This window comes from Mizuhopecten yessoensis, unplaced genomic scaffold (genome assembly GCF_002113885.1).
Source record: "Mizuhopecten yessoensis strain PY_sf001 unplaced genomic scaffold, ASM211388v2 scaffold715957, whole genome shotgun sequence".
Taxonomy (NCBI): Eukaryota; Metazoa; Mollusca; class Bivalvia; order Pectinida; family Pectinidae; genus Mizuhopecten; species Mizuhopecten yessoensis.
Window position 1 is genome coordinate 11,629 of NW_018479876.1, and position 22,419 is coordinate 34,047.

The window sequence follows — 22,419 nt, forward strand, 5'->3', positions numbered from 1 at the left end:
CTTTTTAGGGACGATCAACTGTCTTTGAACTTTCCCGCTTGCCACTTTCGGATTCAGGATAAAGGCTTCCGTCAGTCCTTTGAAGTAAGGTGTGTCTATCTGAACTTTGGCAAGAGGACATTTCAGTGGCGACCCATCTGCTAAGTAGTATGTCTTAAGTCTGTCTGTAATGAGCTGAGGATCGACAAGACTTCTTCTTATTCCTACACCACCACATCCTGAATCTCGTAGCACAGTAACCATCTTCTCACCTACACGACCAAACACTACTGGCATTGAAGCTGTTCCTGGCATCTTCATGTCGCATGCAAGACTCAGCTGAAGTGTGTTGTCACTCCCTGCTGTTTTTGCTTGGCGTTCTTTATCCTCGCTTCCTCTTACCGGAGACTGCGTGATGGTCGCTGCCCTATTCTCTGAAGCTGCCTTCCTCTTGCGACAGTCAATAGCAATATGACCAATCTTTTTACAGTAGTTACACTGTTTGTCTTTGTACGCAGTTGGCGCTGATTTACCCCACACTGTATCCGGTACCTTCTTTCCATTTGATGTTGGCTTGTTCACTCCTGGCTTTGGTCCTTTAAATGTCATCATACTCGCCTTCGTCCCACGAGCATCTACAAACTGATCAGCAAGTCTTGACATATCTTGAATAGACGTGGGAACCTTCTCCTTAAGGAAAAATTGCAAGTCCTGATTGCATCCATGAAGAAATTGATCCCTCAACATTAGATCCTTCAATCCAAGATAAGTCTTGTCTGTTTTCGTGAGCTCCACCCATCGCTCCAGATAATTGTCCAAACGACTGGCAAACTGAGAGAAAGTTTCACCTCCCTCAGGTCTAGATGTTCTGAAAATCGTCCGGAATCCTACATCGGTCATCTCAAATCTGTTCAACAAAGCCTTCTTCAATTCATCATAATCTAGGGACTGCTGAACTGGCATCCTTGAGAAAACGTCTAACGCCTTGCCCTTTAGTAATGCGCTCAACTTAGCTCCCCGTTCTTCTTTCTTCCACTTCTGAGCGGTTGCATATCTATCAAATCGGCTGATATAAGCGTCCATGTTGTCCTTTTCTTCGTCAAAGGCAGGCAACTTGGGTCCTTTATGAATCGATACTTCCCTCGGTGCAGGAACTTGCCTCCTTTCTCCATTTTCACCTCCAGCTTCTAGCAGCTCTAATTTCCGCCTGTGTTTTTTTCTGCCCTTTCCTCAGCTCTAGCCTCGCGCTCAGATTCAATCCCTGCCTGTACCGCCACCATATTCTTCTTTTCCTCCTCCATCTTCAATTCGGCTTCTCGCTTCGCTTGCCTCTCTAGTCGCTCATTTTCTCTCTCGTCTCTAGCTTTTGCCTGTTCCTCGCTCACAAACTGCTGTAAGGTTGTTCCTTCGTACCCCATATCCTTACCTAGGTTGATGAGTTCCTTGAGGTTTGACATGCTGAATAACACAACCCCACTACACTTAATCTAAAAATGAACACCTTAACCAAACTGTACACGGCCAATACTCACCTGAAGATTCAATGCATCAATACTGACTATTACTGGCAGGTCTTACCTTTTATCTTGGCATGAACTGAACCTGGATCCCGTCTGCTACAAATAGGACAGTAAAGATAATATAGGAGCAGTCAAGTAATCTGACCTAAAATATCCTATCAAATCTCAATATCATTTTCCAAAGCACAAACGTCGGCCCGCCCACCGCTGCCACCAAATTGTAACGTTGGACGAGCGTCCGTTGTGTACTGTGGCTAATGATAACAAATAGAAATAGTTTAAAGAGTATATAATTTTTTTACAACCAGAATATATCAAAACCAAATCACACTCACATTCACATGCACTATCTAACAGATAACTAATAATACTAGTCTCTGATAGCTTCACTCCTTGACGGCACAGATGACCCAACGTAGACACAGTCTGTACCGAAGTATCAAATAGCGTAGCTACAATGCAGTATAATACTGATCAGATCACCAACGGTGATACATGTTAGCTCAATGACGCTAACACACCTTTGCGTCCGTACAAAGGTAATGTCCCGCAAGACATACAGTTCACAAACCTCCAATGTTTGGATAAGGTTTTATGTCTCTCGTTGAGACGCTGACTCTTCAGTCCTGGTTGATGGCCTTGACCTGGTCAGCCAGACATCATCTTCTGAGAAGCTGACCTTGACCCCGTTGAATAGGTAGCATTCTGGTCGGTCCCGTTGCTTCGTGCTAGTACGATGCCATACTATAGGCTCTGTGTGGTCACCCACAATGACTGGTTCCCCGTCATGTGAAGCTAAAATATATTAATATACAAATATAGAACACATCACTCTCTCATACAACTTATTACTATACATACAAGTGTATCAAAATATTCAAAATAATTACTGTCAATCAAATAATAGTTTTACCATTACATAATGTTAATGAAACTATTATAAATGATCTAAACTAATGTGCAGGTCCACAAATAACTTATACATCACGATATCTCAAATACGTACTCTATTTCCACTCCCGACTTCCATACATTTTACACACGCACAGTCGCACAGTCGACTAGAGGCTAATACCAACGGATCAGTGCTTCCATACATTTTCTTATCGAACCGATACACGTCAACAGTTATAAAACTGATATTTACAATATACAAATACATCTGACTACTTATGTATGCATTTACTATACATTTGCTATTGGATACTTGACATAATAAATGTCAAAAACCATTATTAAACATTGTAGAACAGTCTAACACAATAATAACAAACGTCACGCATGAGTGGACCGCACCGATAAACAGAAGGCTTGACCGATAAAATACAGGAATAACGCAACGATACCCGAGATAAAATTACAGAAGTAGAGGAGAGATATAAGATACTCACCACAGACTGTCTTCTGTGCTCATATTCACACTGGAATATCCTATAATTCCATCGGGTGTACAGAGACGATAAGCCAACACTAGCTCTACTTGTATAGTACGTCGTCTCTCCCGCGCTTACCTATTTCCGCCCGTGATACCTACCTTCCGCCTAACGGTCATAACGGTATTACAATACTTACCAATACATGCGGACGTGACGATTTGAGCGGGCTCTTAAATGATAAAATAAGATATTAAAATTAATTATGTTTTGGTTTATTCTAAGGTGAGTGTGATGGTAGGTAACTTTGATTGGTTTTATTCTAAGTCAGGTAGACCAATTACAATAAACCCCTCCCCAGTACCGCTACTAATCCCTGTGATTATCGCTTTCAGTATTGATTAGTGCTCACATAAACGGTCTACCGACTTTACCCCAAAATGTATTATTTTCATTTATGAAGATAGTTTCACATACTTTATAGCAGCACAAGGCCTAGGGCTAGCAGCACGATCTCTGCCTCCCCTTGAGTATATAGCTACCACAGGGGACTGTAGTACGGTCTCTGCCTCCCCTATAGTATATAACTACAACAGGGGACTGAAGTACGGTATCTGCCTCGACAAGAGTATATAACTACCACAGGGGATTGAAGTACGGTATCTGCCTCGACAAGAGTATATAACTACCACAGGGTATTGAAGTACGGTATCTGCCTCGACAAGAGTATATAACTACCACACTAGGGCTAGCAGCACGATCTCTGCCTCCCCTTGAGTATATAGCTACCACAGGGGACTGTAGCACGGTCTCTGCCTCCCCTATAGTATATAGCTACCACAGGGGACTGAAGCAGGATATCTGCCTCCCCTATAGTATATAACTACCACAGAGGACTGTAGACGGTCTCTGCCTCCCCTATTGTATATAACTGCCACAGGGGACTGAAGCATGATATCTGCCTCCCCTATAGAATATAACTACCACAGGGGACTGTAGACGGTCTCTGCCTCCCCTATTGTATATAACTGCCACAGGGGACTGAAGCATGATATCTGCCTCCCCTATAGAATATAACTACCACAGGGGACTGTAGACGGTCTCTGCCTCCCCTATAGTATATAACTACAACAGGGGACTGAAGTACGGTATCTGCCTCGACAAGAGTATATAACTACCACAGGGGACTGTATAACTACCACAGGAGACTGTAGTACGGTATCTGCCTCCCCAAGAGAATATAACTACCACAGGGGACTGAAGTACGGTCTCTGCCTCCACAAGAGTATATAACTACCACAGGGGACTGTAGACGGTCTCTGCCTCCCCTATAGTATATAACTACAACAGGGGACTGAAGTACGGTATCTGCCTCGACAAGAGTATATAACTACCACAGGGTATTGAAGTACGGTATCTGCCTCGACAAGAGTATATAACTACCACAGGGGACTGTATAACTACCACAGGAGACTGTAGTACGGTATCTGCCTCCCCAAGAGTAGATAACTACCACAGGGGACTGAAGTACGGTCTCTGCCTCCACAAGAGTATATAACTACCACAGGGGACTGTAGACGGTCTCTGCCTCCCCTATTGTATATAACTACCACGGGGGACTGAAGCATGGTATCTGCCTCCCCAAGAGTATATAACTACCACAGGAGACTGTAGTACGATCTCTGCCTCCCCTATAGTATATAACTACCACAGGGGACTGAAGTACGGTCTCTGCCTCCACAAGAGTATATAACTACCACAGGGGACTGTATAACTACCACAGGAGACTGTAGTACGGTATCTGCCTCCCCAAGAGTATATAACTACCACAGGAGACTGTAGTACGATCTCTGCCTCCCCTATAGTATATAACTACCACAGGAGACTGTAGTACGGTCTCTGCCGCCCATAGAGTATATTACTACCACAGGGGACTGAAGTACGGTCTCTGCCTCCACAAGAGTATATAACTACCACAGGGGACTGTATAACTACCACAGGAGACTGTAGTACGGTATCTGCCTCCCCAAGAGAATATAACTACCACAGGGGACTGAAGTACGGTATCTGCCTCCCCTATAGTATATAACTACCACAGAGGACTGTAGACGGTCTCTGCCTCCCCTATTGTATATAACTACCACGGGGGACTGAAGCATGGTATCTGCCTCCCCAAGAGTATATAACTACCACAGGAGACTGTAGTACGATCTCTGCCTCCCCTATAGTATATAACTACCACAGAGGACTGTAGACGGTCTCTGCCTCCCCTATTGTATATAACTACCACGGGGGACTGAAGCATGGTATCTGCCTCCCCAAGAGTATATAACTACCACAGGAGACTGTAGTACGGTCTCTGCCTCCCCTATAGTATATAGCTACCACAGGGGACTGTAGTACGGTCTCTGCCTCCCCAAGAGTATATAACTACCACAGGAGACTGTAGTACGGCCTCTGCCTCCCCTATAGTATATAGCTACCACAGGGGACTGAAGCATGATATCTGCCTCCCCTATAGTATATAACTACCACAGGGGACTGTAGACGGTCTCTGCCTCCCCTATTGTATATAACTACCACAGGGGACTGAAGCATGATATCTGCCTCCCCAAGAGTATATAACTACCACAGGGGACTGTAGTACGGTATCTGCCTCCCCAAGAGTATATAACTACCACAGGGGACTGAAGTACGGTCTCTGCCTCCCCTATAGTATATAACTACCACAGGAGACTGTAGTACGGTATCTGCCTCCCATAGAGTATATAACTACCACAGGGGACTGAAGTACGGTCTCTGCCTCCCCTATAGTATATAACTACCATAGGAGACTGTAGTACGATCTCTGCCTCCCCTACAGTATATAACTACCACAGGAGACTGTAGTACGATCTCTGCCTCCCCTATAGTATATAACTACCACAGGGGACTGTAGTACGGTATCTGCTTCCCCTATAGTATATAACTACCACAGGGGACTGAAGTACGATCTCTGCCTCCCCTATAGTATATAACTACCACAGGAGACTTTAGTACGATCTCTGCCTCCCCTATAGAGGAGACTGTAGTACGGTATCTGCTTCCCCTATAGTATATAACTACCACAGGAGACTGTAGTACGATCTCTGCATCCTCTGCAACATATAGCTACCAAAAGGGATTGAAGCATGATCATTGTCTCCTCTATATTAATAACGACTATATTTAACAAGAGTCTTTGTGGATGACAAATCCCAAAAAATAAAGTTGAAGTGTTAGATGTAGCCCCTGTAATGTAACTTCACCCTTCAAAATATCAGGCTTTAAACACACCGCATCTTGAAATTTTTGTTTTCATTTCTAAATTTTCCCAGTGACTTAAGAGCAAAATAAATCGACCCGAATGTTATAAAAAAAAACAAAAAAAAACCAATGTCTTATACAAGCTTATCTTAAATGAAAGGCAACATGGGCTCAACTCCATTGAAAGGCCATATATAAAGGTGCAAGTTTGGCCGAAAGTGGGGTTTCCGGTACCAAAAGGGGTAGGGTGAATCATAAATATAATTTGCTGTTTTTAAAATAAGCTAAAACAATCTAAATAAGTCTATTTCTATTTTTGAAAACATGTGTAAATAAAAAAGGCAAAAATAAAAGAATAAAATATGACAGAAATTCAATCGTCACTTAAAGATTGTTTACATAAAACGGAGGATTAAGTCGGGGTTCTTTTAAGTAATTTTCAAATGAAAAGCGTTTGTTTTATCAGTCATTTTCTTTCTAATTTATATTTTGAGTTGAAAATTACAACTTTACTTATTTGAATACACTTACATATTACAGTAATACACGTCATGACCGGATGCGCAGTGGATAATCCCCGTAAAAGAGATGCCCGTTTCTGGAGCAAAAATATGAATTTACGGTGGATTATTTCACATCACCTGGCCCAAAGTTGTATTGTGTGTAATTAATTGCTATATAATTTGTGCATGGAAGATGATGCCAGCAAACATATTCAAAAATTGAATCTCTTTCCTGTCGAAGATATAACACATTACGCTGGTACTGTGTAGCTTTTATAATCGTTTAACTATCACTTCCTTTCTTATAAGGTCTGCTTTAGAGATTATTACTCAACAGCTATTTCTATTCTATTACACGTAACCTACTAGACAATAAAATGGGTCAACAACTAGAAGTAACTAATTATATAATAAAAATAATTATAGTGAGAGACCAGAGAATCATAATAAGTGGGAACTTTGTTCACCTGACAACCCGGGTAGGCCAGGATTATCACATTTGGCTTCGTTTTGAAGACATACAATTATTCCTGTCTAGCAGTCTTTATAAAGATCAGGAAAATCTCGTCGACACGGTGTTTTATAAATCCATTTTATTTAAAATACACGTATTTGAACAAAAAACATCCACAGCCTGACTGCGCGCTATAATCAAGATGCGTAGATTTTAATCTTGAAAATATTGAAATCTGTGTATCTGTCCGTTTAGTTAATTGTACTCGATTTAATGAATATCATTGGGTAGGGGAGATAACAGTAACGTACACCTCACGTTTGCAGGTGACAAAATGTTTCATCAAAACTTTATTAATTTATAAACCTCACGACATTTCATAATTTCAGGTTAAGCATTAAACAGAGGAGTGAACATTTGTGCATCGCTTTCCATTTGTTAATTATACAGAAATGCAAATGAGTTTAATCCAAAGTTTTCGATTTCCACAATTTCCTTATAAAAAAGTGTCTCATCGGATGGAAGTTTGGCTAGAAAAATATACACAACAGAGCTTTTAAAACCCAATATCTCCAAATGTTACCTCAAATTTAATTGAGTAATTTGAATATTTTAATTACAAAAAAAATCTTTAAAAAAAATCCACATCGTCAGAAGTAGGTAACAGGTGTATAATAAGCGTCATTGATTGCAAGTAAACAATTATAAAATAGGGGTTTTATGTACCTTCCCTTCTGATTCAACAATAGTTTAGATTTAGTTAGAGTCCATCGTTTTGGCCCCTAGAGTTACCCCATCACAGTAGACTTTGCACGGCACTGCTAATAACGCGATACCTCTTTAGATTAAAAATAAAAAGGGGGTATGAGCCCTATAGCAGACCTGTGACATATTTTATATAACGTAATTTAAAGTTATACTGTCATTGTATTCTAGGTTATTTCCTCTTCATTTTTGATATGAGATGCTATTATTTTCGGGACGTTTTGTTGCAGGTACAATTTTTAATTATTAATTTAATGTTGTAGTAAAAGTATTACGATAATAGACGTCTATCAGACAATTTAGAGGGTTGGAGGCCAGATCGTTCTATTTAATGGGAACTTTCTTCACCTCACAACCCGCGCTTGGCCAGGATTATCACAATTTAGTCTACCTACTTTCAAATAAACTGGTATTGTGAGGAAATATGTGTGTACCGCTAGCTAGCTCCATATGATTTTATACTTCTGGGAAATCTACAAGACCCGCTTAATCATAATACTTCCTAGGGATGATGTCAATGTTTGACCTTTTAGGATACAATGTGATCATTATCAAACACAAATCTGATAATATTTCGAAATTCTGAAGACGTTTTGAATAAAATGTCATCTTTGATTTAAACTATGATTAGGATAAAGGCGACAATGGTTTTAAGGGGAAAACGCCTGCACTGTTACTTGACCGTTGACCTTCACATGATATGGAGAATTGAGGTAGAAGTACAAGTGTCGTATACTAAACGTGTTTACAAGTGATGTATTTCCTTTTAATTATTTATAGGTATAATGGCTATATCCTGGTTTCATATCTAAATGCTGCTAAACAAACATGTATAAGGAAACGAAAAAACGTCCCACTCCTAAATTTCTGAGCGTTAAGCACGAGTAGAATGTCTCGGCCAGGGGACAGAACCCAAAGCCTTCCTCACAGGGGCGAACGCTCAACTAAATGCCAAAAGTGAGGCATTGTCAAGGGAGACATTAGGAAGAAGAAAGTGCTTTAGAAAGAAGAGAAAAAGATAAGATCCCAAATTTAGTCGCCTCTTACGATCATGCAATTGGGGCAGCAGGTAAAATTCTTACGCCCTTCCTGCAGGGACTTTATCAAAACGGAACTGGTAAAGTAGTCTATGATGAAGCAGGATACCAGAGATGTGGTTGTATCATAATTGTATGGCAAGCCACAATAGCATCATAACGTATACCATTAGTATAGCTGAGATTTCTTTTAACAATTGAAATAAAAGATTCATTAGATATACAAAAATATCTCTTAAAAACCGATATATTGTTTTCAAAGCAAATATATAAGATCCTTCTCATCTTCATAAAATACCTTATTAATACATAAGTATATAAAATATAAACTTCATATATTTTACAACAATTATGAAACAAGTTATTTCAACTAATATTAATACCTCTTGTTGGCCCAGATGTTAGCGCGAAGGGGTCTTAGTGTGGAAGGAAACCAGAGTACCCGGATAGAACCCACGTGGTCGGGCTGGTGCCCCAATACCTTTCGCTATAAATCTACTGCGCGAACCGACCACCCATGATATGTAAGTTTTACATATACGTCTGTATACCATCGAAAGATAGGTTCTGCGATAGAGACACTAGTCGTCGGCTAAAGCCAATAGAAGGGTTGTGTTTATATTTTAATAATTACTATATGATTATTTTAATGTCTTTTTGCTATATTTTCGTGTAATGGAATTGTTTGTGACTTGCCAAAGTAAAGGGTTGCCACCATATTTGACAAATTAAGTGAAGTTGCACTGTGTTATTAACTTCTTTGCATACATAAAAATGAAAGTAGATTTTCGGTAGGTAGGTGAGCAAAGAAAGATACTAGATGCCTAAAAGATGTGGGGAAATTTAAACAGGAAAAGTATCTATAATGATCCCAAATACTGTAGCAGGCTCTACTCGGTTTACAGAAGAAAGAAAACTCCCACTTTATTCACCACATTGAAATGATTGTGATAACTTCCTTGCGTATAGTGCAATGTGTACCACCACATAGTATTGTTGAGTGGGAGTTGTAGCTCGTTTGTAAATCTGTTTCTTCCTTCCACGAATACAACCCCCTATATCACGGAAATATACACTCATACATTCTGATAAAAATGCATTTTGTAGGTATATATACAACTGATAAAGCCTAGCTTGACCTGGATAGATGAAGTTACACTACTGATATCTTTACAAACGAACTTTACCTTGATCAAGGTCCATCCCCTGTATATGCAAGGACATTCAATATTTACATGGCGGCCCCAATACTAGACTTTTTAACATTTACAAAGATGGTTGCAGTATTAAATATCTATAAACCTGAAACACAATAAATATATTCAATTTTGTATTTATTTATTAATTAAAAAAACGTTTGGCCCATGAACAATGCTTGTTGGTCTAAACAATATTATCTATACCACACTGCAAGCCGAAAGCTGACAGGACTTGAAACAGATCGCCGGCTCAGATAACGTGTGTACCCAACTCAGATGACGGAGTCACTTAACGACACTGATGCACAACCGGACCCGCAATCAAATACTGTTACGAACAGACACAAACGTTGTACAACACCAGCTAGCGGATATCACGAATTCAGCAACTGCATGGAGCCCATGATTTCATCTTCTCAAGGTTAAGAAACATCATTATGTTATGAACAATGAGATAAAATAGAATGAGAAGCAAAAGTGAAAAGGTAAGTTTTATTTTATATCATTGTTGCAAAGCTACAGAACAATATATTGAAGGACTATATTTTTTACCTAGATCTACGTTGTCAACTTTGTTACGATGTCACTAGGATGTATACGACAATTTTATGCAAAAAATACTACTACTGATTTGTGGCTATGCTAACACTTGATATGATGACACGGGAAATCCTGTAACCAGGAAGAGTTTAGTATGATAAGTATAGCAAACCTACAGTTAACGATAGTGAAGAAAACTATAGTGAATATTGTAAAACTTGTTTTTATAATTTTTATTTGCAATAAACTGATGTAGTATTTCATAGAAATGCATTCAGAATGTTGATACTCAGACAAGTTAATTACTAATGGCGTCAATACAACTAGTAATCTTGTTTGATGCATTTGCACTGCTCTCGTGTAAACAAACTTATCATTCAGGATCGTTTATAAACAGTTACACAGGAGAGAAATGCATGCAACTCATTTAGCTTAAATAGCTTTTTATCAAACTTTATAATGAATGTTATTAATAACTTTCCTACAGATTTGTATTGTTGCTAATCAAGCTCTTTTAACCCTAAAACATGCATAATTAATTTCAGGAAATTCTCGTTTGAGATCCAAATTCATTCCGAACATCTCTTTAAGTATATGTAGCTTTAAGTTTGAACATATTTCATTGCCAAAATATCGAACATGGGATTTGACAAAGTAATTTAAACTTTTATCTACGGTTTTAAACGCTATACCGGTTTACGTGATGTCAATCACATGTATTGTTAGCTTGATATCACATTAATGTGAAACATGTAAGATTTTGTAATTATCAGAACTAATGAATTATCAATATATATTATATGATCCACAGCTGTCGCTATCAAGTTATCAACGCCATATTGGAACGAGGGATATCAATAATATGTCTTGTCAGCTTTATGTATCATTTTAACTGTCGTTATCATAATTTCAAATTTTAACTTCCTTTTCTGCAAGCTAACAAAGCTTGTTGTAATTCGATCATTGCTAATTATCAACGCCACAGGGACACACTAATGAGCGATTATTTCTTATCTCTCAAACTTATTAAGGCCCAATAAAACATAAATTTCACTAATTGCATTTCCATTATTTTTTTATGTAATTAAGCAATTAATTTCTATTTAATAAAGGACCAAGCTTCATGAACAAAACTTCATAACTTAAACCAAACATAATGAATTCAACAGCACAACGCTGCAAAGCTTAACAAGGGTTTTTCTAACGTTACCAAAACAGGTGACATGTGACCTTTTCCTAGGGATGATGTCAATGTTTGACCTTTTAGGTTACAATGTGATCATTATCAAACACAAATCTGATAATATTTCGAAATTCTGAAGACGTTTTGAATAAAATGTCATCTTTGATTTAAACTATGATTAGGATAAAGGTGACAACGGTTTTAAGAGGAAACCATCTGTACTGTTACTTGACCGTTGACCTTCACATGATATGGAGAATTGAGGTAGAAGTACAAGTGTCTTATACTAAACGTGTTTACAAGTGATGTATTTCCGTTTAATTATTTTGGTGATTTTGAAAAAAATAAAACGGGAAATACACAATTGCATGTCAACAGAGTGGCACAAAACCGAAAAAATGAAAATAAAAATTACGTCATCAGCCTTCCGCTGTTTCCAAGTGTGTAAAGCACTTGAGATAGAACATGGATTCAAAAAGGGAAATGTGGGACGCGACATATGTTTTGAAAGTTGAAAATTCGAATAAGTGGTGCTCAATATGAAAAGTTCTGCTTTAAAGAAAACTCACTGTCGACTCAAACTAATTAATGTTCATCTTCATTATATTTTTCAGTCTTATAAAAAGTTCAGACACATGCTAAACAAATTTCTACTGCTTTCGGTGGACTGAACTTTTTTTTTTTTAAATCGTGAATAACATATTAGAAAAACATCTCCTAATTCACATGATCGCTGAAATGTTATGAAACACTCTAACCCAAGAGCTTTTGATTAAGATCAATTATTCGAAGAAGAAAAGTGTGATAACCACTTATAACTTGTTGGGAACCTGTGTACATTAACGTGAACATACTGTTATTATAATTTTTGGTAATAATCCTAGAATAATTAGTCGTAAGATGTTATCAGGCCATACACTAGGAGGCATTTTTTACGTACGACGCCGTTACAGTTTTCAACCTCACAATAAAGAAAAAAAACGTTAAAAAATTCCCGGATACAAAGTAATTAGAGTTGGTATTCTGTTGGGGATCTGCCCATGTTATAAATTCCTTGTGTAATAGGGAAGTCTTAAAACTGGGAGGTATATAAACGATGTGTTTGAGTAACATGTTAGGATGTCCAATGAATCTATTTTATTATCATAGTTTTGAACGAGTAACCCCCTCCCCCGAGAAATCAAATAACTAGGCATTATATTCAATGTTGCATGCGTTTAATTTCTGTATATAACTGTTAAAATCAATAAACTTCTGTTTGATGACTATAAAGTTGGCAATTTGCCAAAAATATGTATAGCATTTTACATTCTGTTCCTTATTTTTCTATTGTTAAGAGTGTGTGTAGTTTTATAGTGTTATCAATGGAACTCACGTGCTGTAAATCGTATACGAAAATTGGAATATTTACCCATAATTCTGTCGATAACTTAAACTTGGCGAAACTTTGTATCCTTTTTTTAATTCGCGTCAACACAATCCTCGTTAATTCGCGAAGTGGTTCAAATTCGTTTCCATATAAATTTGAATATCACATAAATTTGCTGCCAGGCTATGTAAGCAAAAGATATATCTGTACATTTTAAAATTTTAGAAATAGGTCGTCTCAAAAACGAACAACAGAAATATTGATTTGTAGAAATAAAGCCATTTCCTATCTTTCATTGTGTACATTTTTAGCACAAATTAACACTTAAAACCAATTATACAAAAGCTTAATTGATGGGATAGATATTTATTATCGAACAAAACTCTTTTTTTTTCTGCTGGAGGATTGTTTAGTCCCCGATGTATGCCCTAACCTTGGTGGACACTGTTATCTCTTTTGGTAGGTTTCATTATATACACTCTGTACTTATAATTTATTTCGAAATTAATCAGTACTCCTCTTAATTTTGAAATTCATAAATTAAGGGGTTTTACTACCTGCTCCTCTGTTTGAACAGTAATTTAGACAATTTGAATTTCCAACTTTTTGGCCTTTAGTATCACCGATAAGTCCTAGCAGGACGAAACAGCGGTAGGATGCTGTGTAATTCTTGCTCTATTTATTACTAAACTTTAAAGGTGAAGGCCCATGTGTGTGCTTTATGTTTATCCTCGGCAGATAAGGTGCAGGCCCATGTGTGTGTTTTATGTTTATCATTGGCAGATAAGGTGCAGGCCCATGTGTTGTCGCCATACTTTTGAAACTATGCCATATTGTTGCTAAGGGCCTATAGTATCAGCAGTAATCGACTTACAATTAGGCTATTTGGTTACCTTTGAGACAAACTTACTTAAATGCTGAACTCCCAAGGACATTATACTATGTAGTATTTGGTCTTTGGTTATACACAAATTGATACACCTCTAAGCACAGAGGGGTGAAAATCGGCGGTCATCAGGGATTTCTTTGGTTCGGGATACATTTGCATAAAATAATATAACATGGTAAATTTTGAAAAAATCTCAAAATTCTCAAAATCAAAATATTATATATAGATATCTAAATTTGAAGTTAGGGATCGGGCAAATAGCCTATTCCCTCTTTTTAAATGTGATACTCCTGTAATAGTTATTTGATAATTTCAGTTTCATAAAAAAATACAAAAGAATCTAAACAGAAAGTAATAAACAGTTAGTCTCTTTGGGATCATTTAAAAAGTGAACAAATGGACAATGTCAACCTGGGTTTTTTTTCTTCTGCTAAGACGTTGACCTCCATAAATGCATTTTCTTAACATCCTTGTATTTTTTCAAGGATATCCATGGACATATTTCCTTTGGTCATATTGCTCTTGTTTCACAGGGTTTCAGTTTAAATTACGATTTTGTTCAGACTTTATTATACTTTTGTTGTTTTCTCTCCAACTTGTAATTAAATAACTTAATGCATTTGGACAAATCTGATGTAAAACTTATTACATTTCATTTACATTTTTAAGCCTTTCGGGTTATTACAGATACGATAACGAAGTTTGTTTTTAACAAAACTTGAAAATAATCGATCCGGGTGGATGAGCTTGATTAGTAGAATAGAATTTATTTACGTCAGCAACGATCAAACTACTCATATCAGAAGATAAAATGATCTATCATCTGCCTATGCTAAAACTACCCACGAGAGCAGCAGTTTGTGAGGCCTCTGCACGATTTCCTTACACTGTTAATTACAGTACACAATACACTGTTAATTACAGTACACAATACACTGTTAAATACAGTACACAATACACTGTTAAATACAATACTCTCGTAAATACAAAGATTCGGCTATGCAGCCCACAGATCTTTGGTCCACATTTAATGATAGCTACATTAAGTGCTTAGAATGCCTATACAGACGATTTCACTCAAATTTTCGTTATTTTGATTTCAACTTCGAACTTCAACATTTATAACTTGTAAGGTTAAGGTAAGAGGTGAAATGATAAGGTCAGTCGTTATTCAGTAATCCAACATAAGTTACTTTCGTCATATAGAGCTAACAATATCTCGCGTAGTTTCTCGAAGTCACTATAAAGAAGTCCTACAGTCAGAATAAAATAAGTGTATTTATGCATGAGACAGATGAACGTAGAAAACACAGGTAAAGTAAGCCTAAATAGGTTACACTGCAGCAAACTTCTTGTTTCTAGGGCTCATGGATGATGTCAGAGGCCCGAAAATAGTGGAAATCGAAATCGGACAACTGCTGTTGAAACAGAGGAAGGGGGAGGTACACAAGTCCTTATTTATATGAATTTCAAAAACAAAGCACTGACTAACTTCTTATAATAAATAGAGTATATATAAACCGTGTTACTACCTAAAACAGATCACCTCGGGGATTAAGAAATCCAGGCTTTCCTGTGTATTAATCTGCCAGTTTTTATTTTCTGGTATATTTAAATCTCTTTGTCGTTGTTAGCACACACACACCATAGTATCATTGGTAAACGATGCAGCCAGTTTAAATCCTGCCTTCGGCTTACGCTAGCACAGGGGCTTATTGTTTTCAACTATTCGTTATATCTAATCATATTTCTATTTTTGTTTTTATATAATGCATGGGTTTATTTCGATAAAGGAGCGGATCGCTCAGAAAATTTCAGAACGTTATCATGTTTCTAATGTTGTAATTACTTCTTTCCCATATATAGATTGTATATACTTTTGTGTCTATTTTAATGTTAATAATGAGGGGACATAACAAAGATTATCATATCATTTAAATGAGTCTGTTCAATTTTATTTGACATAAACGCCGTGAACTGCTGACGGCATAATTTCTGTAGCCTGCACCCATTGCTCCTGCTCTGAACTTTTTAACGTCGATATATATATATATTTATCACATACCTGTTGAATCTTGTTATAGTGATACAAGCAATTTTCAGACCATGAAATACAACGTTCTGTATTGCACATGTGCAATACGGAATGTTGAATTTACCTACTAGCCGGAAATACTTTTAATGGGAATCCCCTTGTTATGGCGAACTGAAAAGTTTCTGGTATGTGCAAAAAATATCAAAGTTTATCAAATCTTTGTATCGATCAAATACGGAAGGTATGTGATAAAAGCAAGACTACACACTTGTGTTTTTCTAACGAATTAAAAAGCACTCATTTATTGCGTGGACTCGTGAATATATTCGTCCGCTCAATAAACTTGCGCTTTCTGATTCGTTAGAAAAACACAAGTGTGTGATCTTGCATATATATGAAACTTATTAAATATATATTTGCACGCTTGTTCCACACTTGACATAGCTAATTTATCAAAGAAACGTCATAAATAGCTCACTGGCTACATTTGTACCTTCAATACACTCAACTATGAAAAACTTCACATTCAATCACATATCTCCCGGACAAGTCTTTCCTTTTATAAATACCTGGAAACCCACTGCTTCCTGTTTCGGTTGCTGCTGCTGATAACAATCTCAATTAACATGTTTATGTACAAGAATAAGGTTAGCTAGGTCCCTATAATACTTCTTTTGTATATTTGGTTTTGTAACGTGAAATTTCTTGCATAGTAAAGTCATTTGGGCGCATAAAATCGTCCCATTTGGAGATGTCAAAACATGCGTTTGATGTGGGAAACACGATATCTGTGCTGCAAGAATATTCTCATTTAGATATAAAATGAATTCACTCGATTGCATATAAATCAACATCAAGCGTCACGAACTCCATGTCATCTCTTAATGTTTAATGTTAATATTTTATTTTGCAGCTTATAATATATTACAAGTGATCATACTTCTATTTCGTGTTTTATTTGCAGATTTCAGTGTCGAGTGCTACAAAAGACCACTTAAAAAGATAATTACAATAACCTAAGAGCCTAGCTGAATCAGCATAATGATTTCTCGACGGATCGGAAAGTGTTTGTTTATTCTGCTTATCGTCTACTTAACGGTAACGGTTTATATCGCTTCGACAATGCTGTTGTCTACATCAACAGGTGTTGTAGACACGGATTATGGGTCCCCTGAGTCCAACGACGAGGATGATATGTCTAACATGAAGACAAATATATTCAACGAAGAGAAATATCAACTCTTTCGAATAAAGAATTCTGAATCTAGAAAAAGTCAACGCCAAACCAGTATGAATACAACCACAAAGAAAGTTGACAAGGAGTTCTTATTTGATAATATTAAAACACCGGAAGTGAAAATGGGCAGACAAATTTCCAAAACAAAGGATGTGAACGTTAAAGTTATGTTGGATGAATGGAAAAAGAAAATGGAATTACTGCGTCATGAACATCTTGAAAACGGTTATGTCACCAAACTAATGCATTTAAAACGAATCCTGGTTAATGCTCCAGGTGCGTCAAACACAGGAAATATTAACGCCCCAAATCAAAATAATGAAGAAGAAAACACCAAGAAACTAGTTAATAAAAACAATATAGTGATGGATCGGCGTCGTAATTCAGTAGACGCTTACAAAGATCTTCCGAGGTATCACCTTAACATGCAATCAATCCCCGGAGAAATAAAAGTGTACTCGGCGTTTTTAGATGAAAGGAAACCTACCAAATTCATAAGGATAGTTTTAATAGGTATTAGACTGGAACCTAAGAAAAGCACGGTTTGTAAATTTCTCCTTGCTGATCGATCTAATCACACAGTCACTTCGCAGATGACCTTGTACGAGACTTGTGAAGGTCACAATAAATATTTTACCTCGTATATTGGTTCATGCGAGATACCCGGTATTGACATTTTGCTTGATCAGGTAGGGTTAGCTGTGGATGGTGGTGACATGGATCTTTTTATGAAGGTGATTGATAACGGTAAGAAGAAAACAACGGAAATGCAGAATTTCGCGATATGTGTACCTCCGCTCTTTGGTGACGTCAATGTTTTAAGATTGACAGAGTTTATAGAATTATATAGGATACTCGGAGCTCAACATTTTGTTTTTTATCCCAAATTCGTTTCGTCTGAGATATCGTCACTATTGGACCATTACCAGAGTTTAGGTATAGCGACAGTAATGCTTTGGAATCTTACCATTCCTCTTAACGATATCTGGTACCACGGCCAGTCAGCCTCGGTTTGGGATTGTTTATATAGAACAATGTTTAAATTCAGACATGTAGCTTTCATTGACTTTGACGAATTTATCGTCCCAAAAATGCAAAACACTTTACCGGAATTTTTAACTTATTTACAGGAAGAACAAAATATCAATGACGAAATTATATCGGCTTATAAGTTCCAAAGTGCATTCTTCGATCCTAAATTCTTTAATGATGATGATATGCCGAAGTCGATGGAGATGCAGCGACTTGCAACAATGAACAGGACTCAAAGAACAAGAAAGTTGAGCAAGATAAGAACGAAATTGGTTGTAAATCCTGTTAACATATTCGAGGTTGGAATACACCACGTCAGCAAGCCGAACGAGGAACATTATCAATGCCTCGATATTAACCCTAAGCTTGCATTTATCCATCATTATCGTGAGTGCAAGGGAGACTATGGCATGAATTGTAAATTAACAACCAGAGATACCTCAATGTTAAAGTACAATACCTCACTTGTTAACGGTGTAAAACAACACCTAGGGGCAGCTAAACTACATAGACCACCTGTTTAGTTTCAGTTTTAGGCAGTTAGTAACATGAGTATAATTTATACGATCTTGAAAGTTTCATTTTGTTCCTCTGTCAATCAAAGTTATCACTGGTTGATTTAACACATTAAGATAATATTCTCAGAGGACTGGATCAAATACTGCAAACCGTTATCATTTCGTGAAGTCTATAATTTTCGCCTTTTTTTTAATTTTTGCGAATATTTTGTAAAATAACTAATAAATAGCAGCCGTTGGTATTTTTGCATTAATTTGCGAGTAGAGATGGTAGCTGTTTCAATATTTTGGGAATATTTTGTCAAAGAAGGAACACATAAACGCCGTTTTTTCTTTCAAAACTTGAAGTCCTCGCAAAAATGTCGTTGCAAAAAAAAAGCGAGAATAATATTATTCGCGAAGATTACATAATTTGCAACATACACATTTTAGGTAACCTATACATGTTGTATATATTTATTGTATTCGCTACAAGAATCTCTATGGAGGACTTTATAAATTTTGTCACAGTAGTTTAAAGTTAAAATCAATATGTTTAATTATTTTCTGCCATAACATCTTTTTTTCTGTCATGAGAATAAGAGAAGACCCTTATATTATCATTAAATTTTACATGAGCACGCCTCATACCAAAAGGTTCATAAGCCATCCCTACATCGTACCCCCTTGTCAATGAATAATTACATAATTAATATTTTTTATAATATACAGTGTATATATTTAAATATTTTGCTTACTCGACAATTTTCAAGAGATATGGACAAGCTGTGCCTGCACAAAATTCATTTTTGTATATTCAAATTAAAATCAAAAGACAGTCAATACCTCATGGTACTTCTTTAAAACAGCCAGCACAAATATTGTTGGCACTACATAAAAGTGAATGCTTTCATAATAATCAATGCTGTTGCATAGCATCAACCATATGTATGCTAATCTAAATCCTATGCGCAAACAATCGCCACCTTGGGCCCTGATATGTTTAGATATACGACACTATAGTATACTTTACTACATGAACACTCAAGTAAAAGTATGTAGTGTTGTATGGAATATATTTGTATGATATTGGATATGTTTTAATTTCCCATACAATGTCAATCAAAGTTAAAATATATTACTACCAGCGACACAGTTATGAATTCCTGCATTAAACACATCTGGGGGTGCAATTTACAGAAAGACAGTTGTTTGAAATATTAATATTTGGAAATAACAAAAAAAGAACTGGAATTAAAGACATCGGACTGGAGATACAACATCTGCCAATCCCACACGTTACCACGATTCTTATAAGAAATGAACACTATCAAAATGAAAGATCAAAACCTTGCGAAGGGAAATAACTCTAGGACAATTTGCTTTGTCATCATCATGTACAAATAAGGAAAAATGCCTGAGGTAGAACTAAAATTGCTGTAAAATGGAAATCTTCTCTGCTATTTTAGTGAATTATAGTAAATCAATCAAAATTGCTTGTATAGGAACCGAATTCTTATCTGACCATGCAGAGTAGAAAGAATATTATCCAAGTGTCACCTCCAAACAGTGGAAGCAGGTTAAGGTATCCGACAGTTAAACCTTGGTTTTAGAACATTCGTGTATACAAAATATCAACCATCAAACCTAAAATAAATTCGGCTTGATAGATACCCATACAGGTCGACAAAGGTGAAGGATTAAAAAAATGCCTTTTGAAATTGTAAGAACAGTTGTAAAGAAAGAGGATTGCTGTACAATGAGATATCCGGAGCATCTCACAATTCAACAGAAGCTACACATACTATTTGTTTATATCCCGTCTTCCTAGCAGTATAATTAAAACAAAGAGGAGGTTGAAAGCATCAAAGCAGAGGCTTGAAACCAAAATGTGACAAATGGAGACTCAAAAAAATCGTACCGGGGAACAAAACATGGTTGCATTTCTGATTCTGATGGAAAACTCGATAACAAGGTACGTACGCCTTTCTAAAGGCGATGTATATCCAATAATTGTTCAGAGAATGAAGACGTCAAAAACGTTTTGTCGTTTCGATTGTTTGATTCACTAAAATATCACTAAAATATCTATGAAAGCCGGCAAAAGTGCCACTAGTATATGTATATATATATGAAAAGAAATCTTACACCACAGAGCGGCAAACATATACACGAAAGGCGCCATGCCGTTTGCACGATAACTCCCAAACTGATAGGTGAATGTTACACATCTACAGTGAAAACAATTCCATCCCACATATTTATAAAACCTTTCCCTGTGTCGTGGATTTGCCATGGCTATATTTAGCTTGCTAACGTTTCGATAAATTATCGTTAACGATGCCGAACTTCTCGATTGCCAATAGTGCAGTTCCGTCGACGAGCTGCATAGCAGATGGGGGATAATGTGGTGGTGTAAAAACACAACATTGCGCTGTATCATTCAGAATTAAATTCATAAATACCGCGACAAACATTACATCATCATTTTTCCTGTAGTCTTGTTGTTACAAGTTTGTAAGAAATTTCAAATGATGTGACTATTACTTGTTTATCGTTAATCCCTGCTTCTGTTTCTATTTTACAGATGATTCGGTATCCAAGAGCTTGCCCCAATACAGTGACTTTTGTGACAGATGTCGACTGCTGACGGATACAATTACAACAGAAGGTTCCAACAAATGCCGGTTGATGCCGGTGATATTGAGGCGGATGTTTATATCTTGCTGTTTAGTGTACCTTGTTGTTTTGTTGTCACTAGTCCAGCTCTCGCTTACAGGACGTTGAAGAGTTCAATGGCTGGTGACGACGACTGTCTTGTTTACATTACAAATGAATGTATTAGTTTCTCCGTGTAACACTGACTTGGTCATATTACGTAGAAGGATTAGTATAAAGTAAAAGCCTACCTGGCATATGTAACTATATCTACAATGAGTGACATCCGGCACTCAAACTACCTGCAAATTATCAGTGCTGTATGTATTTAACTACTAAATGCACTCGTTGTAAATTAGTTGGTTTCTCGAATCTGTTCGGACGCATCGAGTATATTGTGGAAAATCAAAACCTTTATTCTGTCTTCAATTTCACTCGCAGTTTCACTTAAACAATAGTTAAAAAAGCATGGTATGTTCTGGATATCTGCGAAGTTTCTTCATGTTAATTCGGTTATGAAATATACGGTATTGGCAAGAACAAATTCTTTGTTTATTTTTGAAAAATGTCGGAAATTTACAGTTGTCATTTCAAATTCTTTTCTATTCATGGATTGACCTTACTTTATGAATTTGCTTGACATGAAATATTGTACTACAAAGGATTCCAATTAACGTTGTTTTATGTCATTTTTCACTGAATATCACAATTTCTTCTGGTTAACGTAATATGACGATTGGAGAAATTCATTTTAATACTTCTGTGATTTCGCTTCATATCAAGATTTTCTGGACAGAAAAGATGCGAGAAAAAAACACCAAAAACAAAACAAGCATCAATACATGCCATTTATTTACAGTCCAA

General features: G+C 36.8%; 1 protein-coding gene across 1 annotated transcript; it reads left to right on the plus strand.

Moving 5' to 3' along the window:
- Positions 1 to 10,424: 10,424 nt before the first annotated feature.
- On the plus strand, positions 10,425 to 22,211 carry LOC110441437 (beta-1,4-galactosyltransferase galt-1-like). The gene is made up of 3 exons (XM_021484569.1): positions 10,425 to 10,600; positions 17,096 to 20,872; positions 21,485 to 22,211. The coding sequence occupies exon 2, from the start codon at positions 17,173 to 17,175 to the stop codon at positions 18,922 to 18,924; it is 1,752 nt and encodes a 583-aa protein (XP_021340244.1). The 5' UTR covers positions 10,425 to 10,600; positions 17,096 to 17,172; the 3' UTR covers positions 18,925 to 20,872; positions 21,485 to 22,211.
- Positions 22,212 to 22,419: the final 208 nt, after the last annotated feature.

Coding starts and splice junctions, on each gene's coding strand:
- LOC110441437 (XM_021484569.1), top strand. CDS start 17,173: ATGATTTCTCGACGGATCGGAAAGTGTTTGTTTATTCTGCTTATCGTC.